Consider the following 13,840-nt stretch of genomic DNA (forward strand, 5'->3'; position numbering starts at 1 on the left):
GTTCTAAGGTGGGAGCGCAGTGATTCCCAGTCAGGGAAAGCCTAAGGCCTGAGGATTCTCTTCTGCGAGTCTGAAAGTCTGTGAGTGCCCAGGCACCGAGGTTCCTGTCTCTGCTTTTTCTAATGTATTTCCACTAAACTTTAAGCCTATCAAGACCTTATTTCTCCTTCAACGCCCTGCTCAAAAGCTACATCTTCTGAGAATCCTTCTGGCTGAAAGCAATCACACTTTCCTTTCTGCTCACTGTGCATTTGGTTTATGCATCTATTAATTTTCGTCTGGAATTCTAGTCACTTGTGCATATGCTAGTTTCTTTGGGTAGCTGGTAAGCCCGTTGAGCACACTCAGTGTCTTCATCTTTTTTATCTCTTGGGTGGCCCATGAAGACAAACATTTTGCATGTGCTTATTGATGGAATGGGTGGTTACAGCCACAGTTCTGGGGCCTGTATCTGACTTCAGCCCTTCTTGCTCTGTTACCTTCTGTCCCTTCCTTCTGCTGTCGAGAGTTGTAAGGATGATGAAGGCAACGGATGTTTGTATGTGTCACGTACGCTGTCTTTGGTGAGCTTTTGCACAAACCTACGAGGAACAGACAAGTTATTGGTCTCATCTGTGAGCAAAATATGTTGTAATGGATCCTGTGCGGAGAATAATAAGAATTGTTAATATCTATTGAGGGCTGGCATGTGCCAAATGTGGTGCTGGGTGCTTTACATGTATAATTCTCACAACAGTCCTAGGAAGTACGTACTATTATGATTCCAAAATTATAGGTGAGAATACTGGGCACAAAGAAGTTAAGTAATTTGCTCACTCTCTGGCTCATGATCAGTGCCTTATATTAACATTATATTAACACATTATATTAATGCCCTAAGAGACCCAATATTATCCTGACTTTACAGAAGGAAAGGACCTCTGAGTAGTTCTTTTCCTACCTGTTGATTTTGCCAGGAAATCTAGCTTATCCTTGGATATAGTTTTTTATGGGGCTTATTAAGATCCTGAAGGTCTTAGATCTTGACAAGCTTTTCAAATACCAAGGTGTCTTTCCTAGGGAATTGCCTGGGTAAGTCATGTAATTATAAGAATCCCTTTCTGTGATTTCTTACACCCCATAAAGTATTGGTAGATTGTATTTTCTCTAATGGGATTATGACCCTCAGAAATTCTTCCTCTTCACATATTTCCTCCTTCCATAAGTTTCCATTCCTTCTTTCTGCCCACTTCCTTCCCCCGGCATCTGTCTGGTATTGAGCTCTTGGCATCTGTCTCTCTTTCTTCATTGATGGCTAGCATGAATGGGTGGCTATTAGACAGAGCCTTCATTGTCAGCTCCCACAGCGACAGAACATTCTCTGCAGCCTGGGTTCTGAGGTCCACCCAGGCAGTGTGAGCCAGGCTAACTCCCCGTTCTGGACTCTGGTTTTCCTTTGTCATTGAACTCCCCTCCCTCCCCAAAATATTGTTAAATAAGGAGCTAGATGCTGATACAAAGGAATAGAAGCCTGTGTTCCTGTTACCAAAGTCCTCTTTTGTATTCAAATGCAGTCAGAGGAACATTGCACCTTGGGCCGGAATCTGTAGGAAATTGGCCACTAAGGTAGGGTCCCAGAGGTAGCAATTTTGACTCTCCCCATCGGCCTCTTCTAGGAAGTGCTGTTGGTTTGAACCCCCATAAGGTGGTTGCGTGTCGTCTTCTCTGGCCCCACTGCACAACACTACGGGGCAGCCTTGTTATGCTTCCAGTTGTCATATGTGGAATTCATAGCCCTAAAGTCATGGCTTCCTGGGGCTAAGTTAAGCTGGATGGAACTCTTACATATGCAGCATTTCTTCTTCCCTAGAGAAAAGATTCAAGTTGTTCAGTGCTCTGGACCTGACCTTTGGGATATAGAGTTTGTGAGTTAGGGGTGTGAAAATCCTGAAGCAGTCAAGTGTAGAGGAAGGAGATGCCAAAGTTCATACGTCTGGGCTCCTGTGGATAAGTAATCGGAGCCATAAAGTGGAACTAATTGGCTGCCCCCTTGAAGCTTCTGCAGGCTTGCCAAAAGCTGAACAGACTGTGGAGACTGAACCATTCTTCTGGAGAAAGTGGGGTGAATGGAACCATGTCCCCACTCAGACCTCAGGGCAATGGGCTCATTATGAGAACTGGTTGTTGGGACCCCTCCTTAAAGGCCGCGTTGGAAGAGCCAGCATTGTGGGACACTTGGCATTGCCGGTGAAGACTCTGTTTTAGTGCATCATGTTTATAAACTCCCCTCCTCACCTGATGACCCTGTTCAGTTGTGGAACTGAGCTTCAAGAAGGGGCCTTGGGCTACAGGCAGGCGGGTGAAGGAGCGTGGGTGCTATGTAGGCAGTAGCAGGAGAGGCACCCAGGCAGGGATCTGCAGCAGCCCCTGAGGAGGAGAAGTTTGCCATCAGAGCATGGTGGAGACTTGGATTGTCATCACCGTTGTTGCATAATAAAAAGGATTTTTAAGGACCAGGCAGTCCATCCTACTTATTTTAGATACTGAAGCCCAGCAGGATGAGATCAGTGCCAAGGCCACACAGCTAGAGAACAGCATAGCCAGAACCAGAGCCAGGTGATCAGAAAAGCCTAGGTTAAAGTCTTCTCCCCCACCACCTTGGACAAAACCACCAAAGGCCCGAGGGCCTTGGATTTCTCATCTGTAAAAATATTTGACCTTGCCCCTTCAAGTTCTAAGATTCTCTGATCTCACGAACAGTACTTGGGAGCTTTGGGCAGACTACGGAATCATTTGGTATCTGTGCCGTAGATTCCACTTACGGAGCAGATAACGTTGAATATTAGCTTAGGAATGTGAGCTAGTACTGGGCACAGGGCTGCTGATGTGGGTGAAAATCCCTAACGGGTGAGAGTTCACACAGGGCGAGCCCCTTGGGTGTCCCAGTGTGATCCTGGCGTGGGACTCTGATTTGGTCAATTATTTATGCCACTTCAGGGCAGAGGCATTTGATATCTTGGGTGAGTATACAGTAGTAGTTGGCCTCCTGAGCTAGTAGTGTCAGATTTTGGGGATGTTGGGGAGGTCTTGAGAGAGCTGCAAATATCTCTTGGCATTGACAAATTAGACCGTTTTGTTTTCAGTGGATCAACTGAGGTTAAACTTAAACAAATAGGAGCAGCTGGGAGGCTTTGGAAGGAGTGAGATGTGCACATTCTCAAAAAAAAAAAAAAAAAAAAAAAAAAAAAAAAAAAAAGAACAGAAAAGTCTCTGCTCCCTGAGGAAGGAAGGATGAGGCGTGGAACCCTGAACAGCCCCCTGTGAGGAAGGAAGCAGTTACTTCTCTGCTGTTTTGTTTTGCATGTTCCCTTAAAGAATTCCAGAAGTTGCAGGTTGTAGATCATGACCTCCGTTTTTTTTCCCCCTCTGTTGCTGCTTGCCAGAGGAAGGGAGGGCGGGCGGCTCTAAATAACACTTTGGCCTTTATGGAAATGTATCAGATGTTCCAGGAGTGAGTCTCGCCTGCTCGCTGGCACTCTCTCTCTCTTTCTTTCTCACTTTTACTCCGTGTTTGCTCTCTGTCCCTTACTCGTGTCCTTTCTGTAGGATATAGTCAGCACTGTTAGCCTTATATAGCAAGGTCTGGTCGTTAATGTTAACAGAGACCTAGCAACAGGGAGGGCTGCCAGATAGCATTAATCAGGCCAGTGTTTGGAATTTCATAAATGCTCCGACTTTGGGTACAAATTGAACATTAAGAACAATACGAAACTGTTTTCTTCCTTCCCCTCTCTTCTTCTCTCCCTCTGTCCTCTCTCCAGCCCATCCAGCTTCCCTCTTTCCCTGTTTTTGAATTCCTCAGCTCTGCCGTACGCTCGCTGCATTGGAACTTTGTTGATTTTTGCCACGTTTAATTTTTTATTTCTCTGTCTCTCCGTCCACTCCAAGACCACAGGCGGAGCAGCAGCAGCCGGAGCCAGGACTCTGCGGAGGGGCAGGACGGGCAGGTCCCAGAGCAGTTCTCAGGTCTCCTCCACGGCTCCTCCCCGGTGTGTGAGGTGGGGCAGGACCCTTTCCAGCTGCTCTCTGCCACTGGCCAGAGCCATCCAGAAGGGTCCCCCGCACAGGGCGCCTGTCACGAGGCCAGCATGCAGCTGGAGGAGACGGGTGTGCACGCTCCTGGAGCCTCCCCGCCCAGTGTCCTGGACCAGAGTAAGAGAGTGGGTTACCCAGCTGGCCTGCCCACCACCAACAGCCAATCGCACCCCGAAACTTTGACTCACACGGCATCTCAACACCCTGGTGGTGCCGAGGAAGAAAGAGACCGGAGTGGGGCTAGAAGCCGAGCCCCTCCCACCAGCAAACCCAAAGCTGAACTCAAACTCAGCCGCAGCTTGTCCAAGTCTGACTCTGATCTCCTGACCTGCTCACCCACGGAGGACGCTACAATGGGGAGCCGGAGCGAGTCCTTGTCCAACTGCAGCATCGGGAAGAAGAGGCTGGAGAAGTCGCCCTCCTTCGCCTCGGAGTGGGATGAGGTAAGGCCATGTGACGTCACAGGGAGCCACAGCCCACCACGGCTCCCCTGTGCGCCGACTCCCGGGACCAGGACGTATGGGCCAGGATTGCCCTGGTTCCTTCGCGCTACGACCAGAGTGTTTCTGGCAGCTGTGAGGAGGCAGGCCCCACGTTGCCAGGGCAGGGGATCTTCTTGCCCAGATGGCAAAGGAAAGGTCCATTCACGGGTAAACTGGAGGGTGGAGGCCCCAGGCAGAGTAGGTCCGAGGGAGAGGCAGTTCCTAGAAATGACATGCTGTTTGGAAATATTTGGATCCCATCAGCCACCACTGAGGGAGTCGTGCTCACCCTAAAGATGCTTAAGAACAGCTAGAGAACTTTGTGTGAGTCTTCGGGAAGAAGAGTGAAGATCCAGGGTTAGCCAGGAGGGGATGAGGGGGTGGGCATTGGGAGACCCTGCTGAAAGGGGACCAGAGTGGGGCTTTTCTGTTCTCCGCTCCTCTGTGATTATTCTTACTGCTTTCCCCTGCAGACCAAACGCCTCTCCCAGCAGAAGCATTCTGCCCGTCCCACATTCCCGGGTTGATGAGGCAAGAGGGCTAGGTGGTTCCAAAAACAAAGAGAGATTAGTGAGGAGAAAACATTTGGAGTCTGAGGACCAGGTTCCTTTCTGGTAACCATTGTTATAGAGTAGCTAGAAATATGTACCCGAGTATTTTTCGGTGACCTGTGACATATCTTACGGGGCAGAAGAATGTGTTTCTCAAAGATTGGTAAACACCCAGAGAATGTGAAAGTGCTACCCTTGCAGGCTTCTTGCTGAGAGGAAGCTGCCTTTGAAGGGGACTGGCTCTGTCTCCCAGGAACATGTTCAAGAGATGAATTTAGCTCTCTGAGAGGAGGGGAACAGTGCAGCTGACACATCCATTTGAGCAATCTGTACACTAAATGCCCTACCCAAGTCTGTTCACGTTGCAGCTGCAAAGTTATGTAAACCAGAGTGAATCCCATTCCCTGTGTGGGAACAGGGCAGAGGCAATTCCTACTGCACTCTTCTCTCCAGATAAGATGAGGTTTGGGGTAGTCGGGCTGAGGTATCCTGTGCAGTAGAAAGTTTTCACTGGTTCATAAACCAAGATTTGGTGAGCCCGTACTAGACTCTAGGCCTCTTGAGGAAAATCAGTTTGAGTGAGAGAGCTCCCTGGCCCATGGGAGATGACACACAGAGTTTGTGTGTTTGTAGGAATGTGTGCTCTGCCTTTGTCTTTTACTCATTTACAATCAAGTATAGGGTTAGGCAGTTTAAGAGTAAGATAAGTCCAGGGCGCCTGGGTGGCTCGGTTGGTTAAGCGTTTGACATCGGCTCAAGTCATGATCTCACGGTTTGTGGGTTCGAGCCCCTTGTTGGGCTCTGTGCTGACAGCTCGGAGCCTGGAGCTGCTTCTGATTCTGTGTCTCCCTCTCTTTCTGCCCCTCCCCCCGCTCACTCTCTGTCTCTCAAAAAATAAAATAAACATTTTTAAAAAATTATAAAAGGGGCGCCTGGGTGGCTCAGTCAGTTAAGTGGCTGACTTCTGCTCAGGTCATGATCTCGCAGTTCATGAGTTCGAGCCCCAAGCTGGGCTCTGTGCTGACAGCTTGGAGCCTGGAGCCTGGAGCCTACTTCAGATTCTGTGTCTCCCTCTCTCTCTCTCTGCCCCTCCCTGGCTTGTGCTCTGTCTCTCTCTCTCTCAAAAATAAATAAACATTAAAAAAAATTTTTTTTAATTTATAAAAAGAAAAAAGGTAAATCCAGTGTGCTCTGAAATGGCAGGAGGGGCCCATGGAGAATAAATATCAGTGGAGGTGGGGAGGGTGGAGACAAGAGGTGAGAAAGGGTAGAAGGGGAGTGGAATTAAAGAGCCAAGTGTTTTGGTGAAAACCAGGTTGAAGCTAGAAGAATGAAGAAAGGGGCCTTGGAGAAGAGAATAGCATGAGCAAAGGTGTAGAGCTGGGAAAGCTTAGGTCATTTCGTTTCTACAGGGTGTAGAATTTGTACAGGGGAGCATAAGAAATAAGGGTAGAGGGGCACCTGGCTGGATCATCCAGAAATGCATGAGGCTCTTGATCTCGGGGTGGTGGGTTCAAGCCCCACGTTGGGTATAGAGATTACTTAAAAAATAAAACCTTATGGGGCTCCTGAGTGGCTCAGTGGGTTGAGCGTCCAATTTCAGCTCAGGTCATGATCTCGCGGTCTGTGAGTTCGAGCCCTGCATGGGGCTCTGTGCTGACAGCTCGGAGCCTAGAGCCTGCTTCAGATTCTGTGTCTCCTTCTCTCTCTGCCCCTCCCCCACTTGCACTAAGTCTCTCAAAAATAAATGAATGTTAAAAAAAATTTTTTTTAACAAAGTAAAAAAAATTAAATCTTAGAAAAAAAAAGAAAAAGAAATGAGGGAGTGAGATTGGGACCAGATAGTGGGAGGGGCCTGAACATGAGGCTGAAAAGTGAGTATTTTGATTTGAAATGAAGGCAATGTCTCAGAATCCTTCAAATGGGCTGGAAGACAGCTTTACCAGTCTAACCAATTACCTCTTCTTTTTGGCCTCCTCTCTGAGCATACCTCTTCCAGCCAAGAGGTAGATCATGCTGGGTGATTCGCCACAGGATATCCGTGCTCTGTTACCACGCGGCATTGCCAGGCAGTCCTACGAGCTCCACCATTTCCTCCTGGAGAAGAGACATGAAATCACTGAAGCACAGCCTAGCTTTTAATTGAAGTTGGCCCTTCGGGGTAACACACTAGTTGTCTCTTGGCACCTTAGTGAGAGGAGGTTCATATGCTAACATTTCCGTTGCAGGTAGAGATTGCACGTAGTAGGTGCAGTGAACCCAGGGACCGTTTGGGGTCTAGGTGTCCTGGGCTAGTCCGTGATGTGACTGAACCACCAGAAGCAGCGTTACACTTCAAATTTGAAAAACTAAGGCAACTGAGGTCTCACTGGAAAGAATTCAGAAGATCACGAGTGAATATTAACAGGGCCCTTCATGTGAAATCCTTCATCATTGTTTTTGAGTCATATTATACTTGGTTTTTGTGGATATCTCTAGCTAAAGAGAAACTTCAGAAGTGTTTCCCCCAGTGGTTGGCCCTACACACAGGGCTTTGGCAGACTTTCCTGGAACAGGGCATTAGTTAATGACTGCTCCCCACTCTACCCCTGACCAGTGCCTGAAGGCTGCTTTACCGTATCTTGTGCTTGATTTTAGCACATTAGATCCCCGGGAGGTGGGGAAAGCTGTTCTGAAGGAGTGTGGGTCCAACTCAGCTCGCTGTGGGGCCCAGGCGGCGGTGATCCCAGCACAGATGGGGTTGTGGGCGAGTCTGCCAGGCTGCTTCTAGAAGGCGGTGCAGGGTAATACACAGGGCTCAGGCTCCAGAGCCAGCAGACCCAGCTTTGAGCCCCCACTCCACCATCAACTCCACCTTGTTGCATGAGTGGCCTCAGGAATCCTCAGTGTTGTTACCGGTATTTGTGAAACAGAGGCAGTCAAATCTGTGTTTCAGAGGCGTTTTTACCGGTTAGATGTGTAAGTGCCTAGCACAGTTTCTAGATGCATAAAATATTGAGCGAATGGTAGATATTTGTATTATTATTGTGCTTAAAGCTTTGGAGAATGGGAACTGAGGCCCAGAGTGTCTTCAGAACTTAAGAAAAGCAGAACTTTTTTTTTGGGGGGGGGGGGGTTGTCTGGTGCTGGCAGAGTGACCAGGAAGCAGTGGAGTTCAAGCCCCTCACCCCGTGACCTGCTGCGTGACTCTGGCCCACCCCAGAGACAGAAGAGTCGGCCCAGCCTGGAAAAGTAGGGCTGTAGCCCCCCATTGTTCTTTAAGAAGTTAATGAGCCTTTCTGCCAACTCCCTGAGAGAAGAGAAGAGAAGTGGGGGAGAAATCGGCAGCCCTCTCTACTATTTATTTTTCAAATGTATTCTTTTACATAATGGCCAGCAGTGGCTGGTTGGTTGGTTATTGGGGCTGATGTTCCATAGCTGGGAAACCTGTACAGCTGATAGATTGAGAGTCACTTTTTCCAGATACAGACTGCTCCTTACAGGTGCCTAGTACAGCCCTTGCTGATTACCCAGAACAAGAGGACTTCCAAAAGTTAGCCTGGTTAAGGTAGACCCCTGAGATGGTGTTCATCATGACACTAGCATTCTCCCTATTTTCGGTTAGATTTTCAGTAACGAAAAATAATAGAGTTTGCTTTTTAAAAGAGCTCAGCCTCAGAGGAGATCTAAATCCAAGCTTCAGTAGATACTTTCTCCATTTACCAGTTAAAAGTCAAAGCTCTCGTTGTTATCTTAACGATGCCCGATAGAATAGGGGTGTAATAAAAGTTTAACTGAAAAGCTATACATAAACAAAACATTTAAAATATAGGTCAGGAATGGGAAAATCACCTACATCTCTCTACATGTTGTTAACCTCTGTTAACATTTGATGTATATCCAGATTTGGGGTCTTAATATATTTACTGATTTATAATTTGTTTTTTTTACCTAATTACTGCATTTTGTGGGTATCTTACCATGGCAGTGTCTGTAAGATCCAGATTCAGATCTGAATTCTGGGGGCGCCTGGGTGGCGCAGTCGGTTAAGCGTCCGATTTCAGCCAGGTCACGATCTCACGGTCCGTGAGTTCGAGCCCCGCGTCAGGCTCTGGGCTGATGGCTCGGAGCCTGGAGCCTGTTTCCGATTCTGTGTCTCCCTCTCACTCTGCCCCTCCCCCGTTCATGCTCTGTCTCTCTCTGTCCCAAAAATAAATAAACGTTGAAAAAAAAAAAAACAAAACAAAACAGATCTGAATTCTGAGAGGCATAGTATTCTGTTACGTGGCTATATCACAGGGCTGGTGTGTTGGCTGTTGCTTCAACTGTTCTCCCGTTGTTAGACACTGTGCAGGGTACCTTCCATCTGCCCTTCGGGGATGTTCCCTACCCTTCTCCACCTGCCTGTGTGCCCCAGAAGGTGGATCTGTATGGACTGTATCACCAGGCCAAAGAAATCTTGGGTTGGCTGTGTCCTCCTACTGAAGACCAGCTGTCCCCCGAGGGACCTTTCCCAAAAGCTGCTGTCTCTGGGTTCTGATAACTAGTTCCTCCCCTTCACGCTTCCAACCTGAGACTCCTGGCTGTGACTCACTCTCTCCCTTGTTTGTCTCTTCCCTTGTTGCTTTCTCTCTCTGTTACACTCTCTCCCTACCCTACCCCATCCCTTTATTGGGGCACCTGGATGGCTCAGTCGGTTAACCTTCTGACTCTTGGTTTCAGCTCAGGTCATGATCTCAGGTTTGTGAGATCAAGCCCCTCAGTCCATGATCTCACAGCTTATGAGGTTTATGAGATCGAGCCCCTCGGCCCACACTGTCACCATAGAGCCTGCTTGGGATTCTCTCTGTCCCCCCTCTCTTTCTTAGCCCCTCCCCCACTCACTCTCTTTCTCAAAATAAATAAATATTTTAAAAATAATAATAATAGTCCCTTTATTAAGCTCTTTTGGTCGCCCCGTTTGAATGTGCCGTCTTTTTCCTGAGAGGACCCTGAGTGATACCAACATTTTTAAGCACTATTTCTATCAAGCATAAGCAAGCATAGATGGCTGTGTGCTGGAGCAGTAAACATGGCTCATGCATGTAAATTGTAAATTAATCTTCATTTGCAGATGAGCTAGAAGGTGTGGATATTCAGGGTGCTGGGAAACAGGAGAAATGCATCATCTAACTTGAAGCCTGTCTCCCCTCCAACTGTAGGGAAGAAACCCGTTCTTTCCGTAGAGCTGTGGCGGGTGTCGTCAGCGTTTCAGCTGTGTGCCCCAGAATCACCGTCTCCTAGATGTATTTCCATCCTCTGTCTCTGCTCGGCGCACATCCTCTGCACCCACGAGTGCGCACCGCAGCAGCGGCAGCAATTAACGTCTGAGATAAAGACCTCGCAAGAAGAACAAAAATAACTTTCTGGTCAGATTGTGGCTTGAATGTGTATAGTCTTTGGGGTCAGATAGGTCTCTCACATACCTGCCTTTGAGTGGGACTGAAGTTTATGAAAGAGAAAACCACAGAAGGCTGCTTGTCTACTTAGCATAAACATTTGAGTAATTTAAAACTTGGCTGAAGGCTTAAGTGATAAATGTGTGTTTTGTAATCAGCGTTCATAAATATTAAACAAGTGGGAAACGGGTAAAGAGCAGGGACGACGTGCTTTGTATACATTTTGTACAAACTGAGAATAATTTCTGGCCAGGGATTTGGGGAATGGCCTGGTTTCATCTGAAATGGTAGCAGAGGGGACCCTTGGCTCTCGGATCCCTCGGTGAGAAAAGGGGCAGGAGCAGGGAGGGCGCCCTTCCAGGCCGGGTCCCTGGCCCGCCCCACCCTTCCCGGCAAACTGTCCAGTTGGAGGCATGATGTCATCAAGAGACAAGCTGATTGGTTCAACTCCACAGAGGCTTTGGTTGCTTTTAACCCTTGAGGGTTGGGTGTGCTAGGAGAAAAAGGACTTAGATATAAAATAAAGAGATTTGAGCTTGAGTTTCTGCTGACTGTGGCTAAACTTTCCTCCACACCCGGAGTCTGCAGTTTGTATTGTTCTTTAGTATGTAAACAAGCATGCTGTATAGTCTTTTTGCTGAGCCTGGCCAGCCCACTCTAGACAAGAATGTGATACTCCTACCTCTGGGGACAGATTGGAGCCTGGAGTGTCTAAGTTGCTTCCTGGTGCACACAGGAGTCACAACTTTTATCCTAGAACCTCGGAATTTGCCTTGGTCTTAAGTGGTCTGGTATGATTGAGAGCTTTTTTTTTTTTTTTTTGTAATATTAAAAATAATCTCACTTATTTTTTAGGCAGTCCTGAATCAATAGTTTTGCCTTTCTGTCTGATAAATTCAAGTGGTTTTTGTTAGCCCAGATTTGAAAATACATATATGGGCATTTCCATGGCCACACCATACATAGCGGTGTGAGTAAGCCAGAGTTAGTCCTGGCTCTGCAGTTAGTGAGGAGAGGACTGGTGTGCCTAACCCCGCACCCCCACCCCCACCCCAAACAGCTCTTGGTGACATCATGCCTCCTAGTGGACAGCTTGCCGGGAAGGGTGGGTCGGCTGGCACCTGGCCTGGAAGGGCGCCTCTCCCTGTGGCTGCCACTTCATTTAGCACAGGAGTCTGGGGAGGCCTGGCTTTTATCTGCTCTGTCCTCATTTCCATGCTTTCCTCTCCTCTCCAGCTTTCTCCCTCCCTGCGTTTCCTACCTTTTTACTCCTGTTTCTTTTCTTTCTTTTTTTTTTTTAATCTCCTTGTTTCTCCTCTGTTCTTTCTTCCCTGTTCATCTATGACCTTTCCAGTCTTTTACTTTCTTCCTCTTTACTTTCCTCATGTACCGTTCCTTTTCATTCTTTATTCTTCCTGGTGGCATCAAGGAGAGGCCTTTCCCCAGCTTTCTCCACCTGAAGGATTCTTCTTTTCTCTTTTTTAACAGCTGTGCCAGTGTTAACTCATGTTTCTATTCTACAGAGCATTTTACTGCCTGTAGTGTTAGCTCACTTCTTTCCCCATCCGCCACGGAGCCACGCTGTCCGCCCCCTGTCCTTTCATAAACATTCTGGTGGTATTTACCCCCTTCAGGACAGCACCATCAAGGACCAGGTAGGGATTTGTGGTTATTTGTGAAATTGCCAGAAGATGAGAATTCCCCCTCTTTCCTCTTTTTTGTTTCCTTACGCTTGGTTTTTTTAATTTTTTTTTTTTATTTAAAGTTTATTTACTTATTTTAAAAGAGAGAGGGCACAAACAGGGGAGTTGGAGAGAGAGAGGAAGAGAGAGGACCCCACGCAGACTCCTTACTGTCTGTGCAGAGCCTGACGGCAGGGCTCGAACCCACAAACCTTTGAGTTCATGACCTGAGCTGAAATCACAAGTCAGATGCCCAACTGACTAAGCCACCCAGGCGCCCCACGTTTTGTTGTTTTAAACATCAGACCAAAAGCTTAGTTGACAGTGAATGTCGGTGAATATATGAGAAGAATTTGATCTTTATGCCAGTGCATACAAATGCTGAGAATCACAGAAACATTTTCTGGGACATTCTTTATATACTTTGCTTCTGCTCTTCCTTCTTTTTTTTTTTTTCCTAGTAATGGCATCAGTTGGATACAGACTATTTTGTATAATTTAGGAAATAGTAGTTAATCTTATATTCTCAGCAGTTGTGTTTGAGAATCAAGTAGAGGTATTTTCATATAATCAACAATAATACATAATTGAAGTGTATTTTTATGAGAAGTTTCCATTCATTCAACTAATTTGTTGAATACCTGCTAAGCTGCAGGTACTAGTCTAAGCACTGGGGGTGAGCAATGAACAAAATAGACGAAATCCCTTCTCCTTCTGTAACTGACATTCTAGAAAGCTGGGAGGGGGGAGAGAAGACAGTAAGTAAAATTGTAGTATGCTAGTTGGGGATAAGAGTGCTAATGAGAAAAATAAAGCTAAGAGGAAGGATAGAGTGAGATGGGGGTGAGGCTGCGGGGGAGGGGCCCTCAGACAAGGAGGGGTGGGGCCAGGCATGAGTTGAGCTGTCAAGCTGCTTTCTGTTAGTGATTAATTTCTCCTGTCAGACAAATTTGAGATTCCATTCTACACTTACATTGTCTTACAAATATATCTTACTACTTGACTTTTACTTTTTTCTTTTTTTTTTTTTTACATTTTTTTTTTAATGTTTATTTATTTTAGGGACTGAGAGAGACAGAGCATGAACGGGGGAGGGGCAGAGAGAGAGGGAGACACAGAATCGGAAACAGGCTCCAGGCTCTGAGCCATTAGCCCAGAGCCTGACGCGGGGCTTGAACTCACGGACCGCGAGATCGTGACCTGAGCTGAAGTCGGACGCTTAACCGACTGCGCCACCGAGGCGCCCCATTGACTTTTACTTTTAACTTCCTTTCGGTTTCTTTTTAGCCACTCTTGCCACCTGCTTCTTTTCTCATCTTGTTTTTTTTCCCCTCTGCCTTTTTTTTCCATTAATTTGTGTTGAGTGACTTCTTATATGTGTACACATAGAAGCCTATGTACATACATGTATTTCTTAAGCTATCAAATGAAATCTGAATCTGTAAGAATTTCCCAAACTTGATCATTGTCCTTGTTGTCATCCTGGGCAAGGATCATTGAGTGCGTGGTGAAAGAGAGATTGGGTTCTAGGACACTGTCTTAGGAAATCCATTCCATGGGTGCATCACATGCTGAAAGCAGAAATAAAATCTAAAAACCAGGATTATAAAGCAAGGAGAAGGAAATTGAAAATT

General features: G+C 46.8%; 1 protein-coding gene across 6 annotated transcripts in view; it reads left to right on the forward strand.

Annotated features, from left to right (window-relative positions):
* Nucleotides 1-13,840, forward strand: part of ANKS1A (ankyrin repeat and sterile alpha motif domain containing 1A) — a 180,965-nt gene that overhangs the window by 103,242 nt on the left and 63,883 nt on the right. For all 6 annotated transcript variants that reach the window (XM_040473255.1, XM_040473256.1, XM_040473257.1 and 3 more), the window contains one exon: nucleotides 3,928-4,517. In XM_040473255.1, coding sequence (XP_040329189.1) covers nucleotides 3,928-4,517 — 590 coding nt within the window. The remainder of the gene's footprint in view (nucleotides 1-3,927; nucleotides 4,518-13,840) is intronic.

This window comes from Herpailurus yagouaroundi, unplaced genomic scaffold (genome assembly GCF_014898765.1).
Source record: "Herpailurus yagouaroundi ecotype Mexico unplaced genomic scaffold, PumYag 139, whole genome shotgun sequence".
Classification (NCBI taxonomy): Eukaryota; Metazoa; Chordata; class Mammalia; order Carnivora; family Felidae; genus Herpailurus; species Herpailurus yagouaroundi.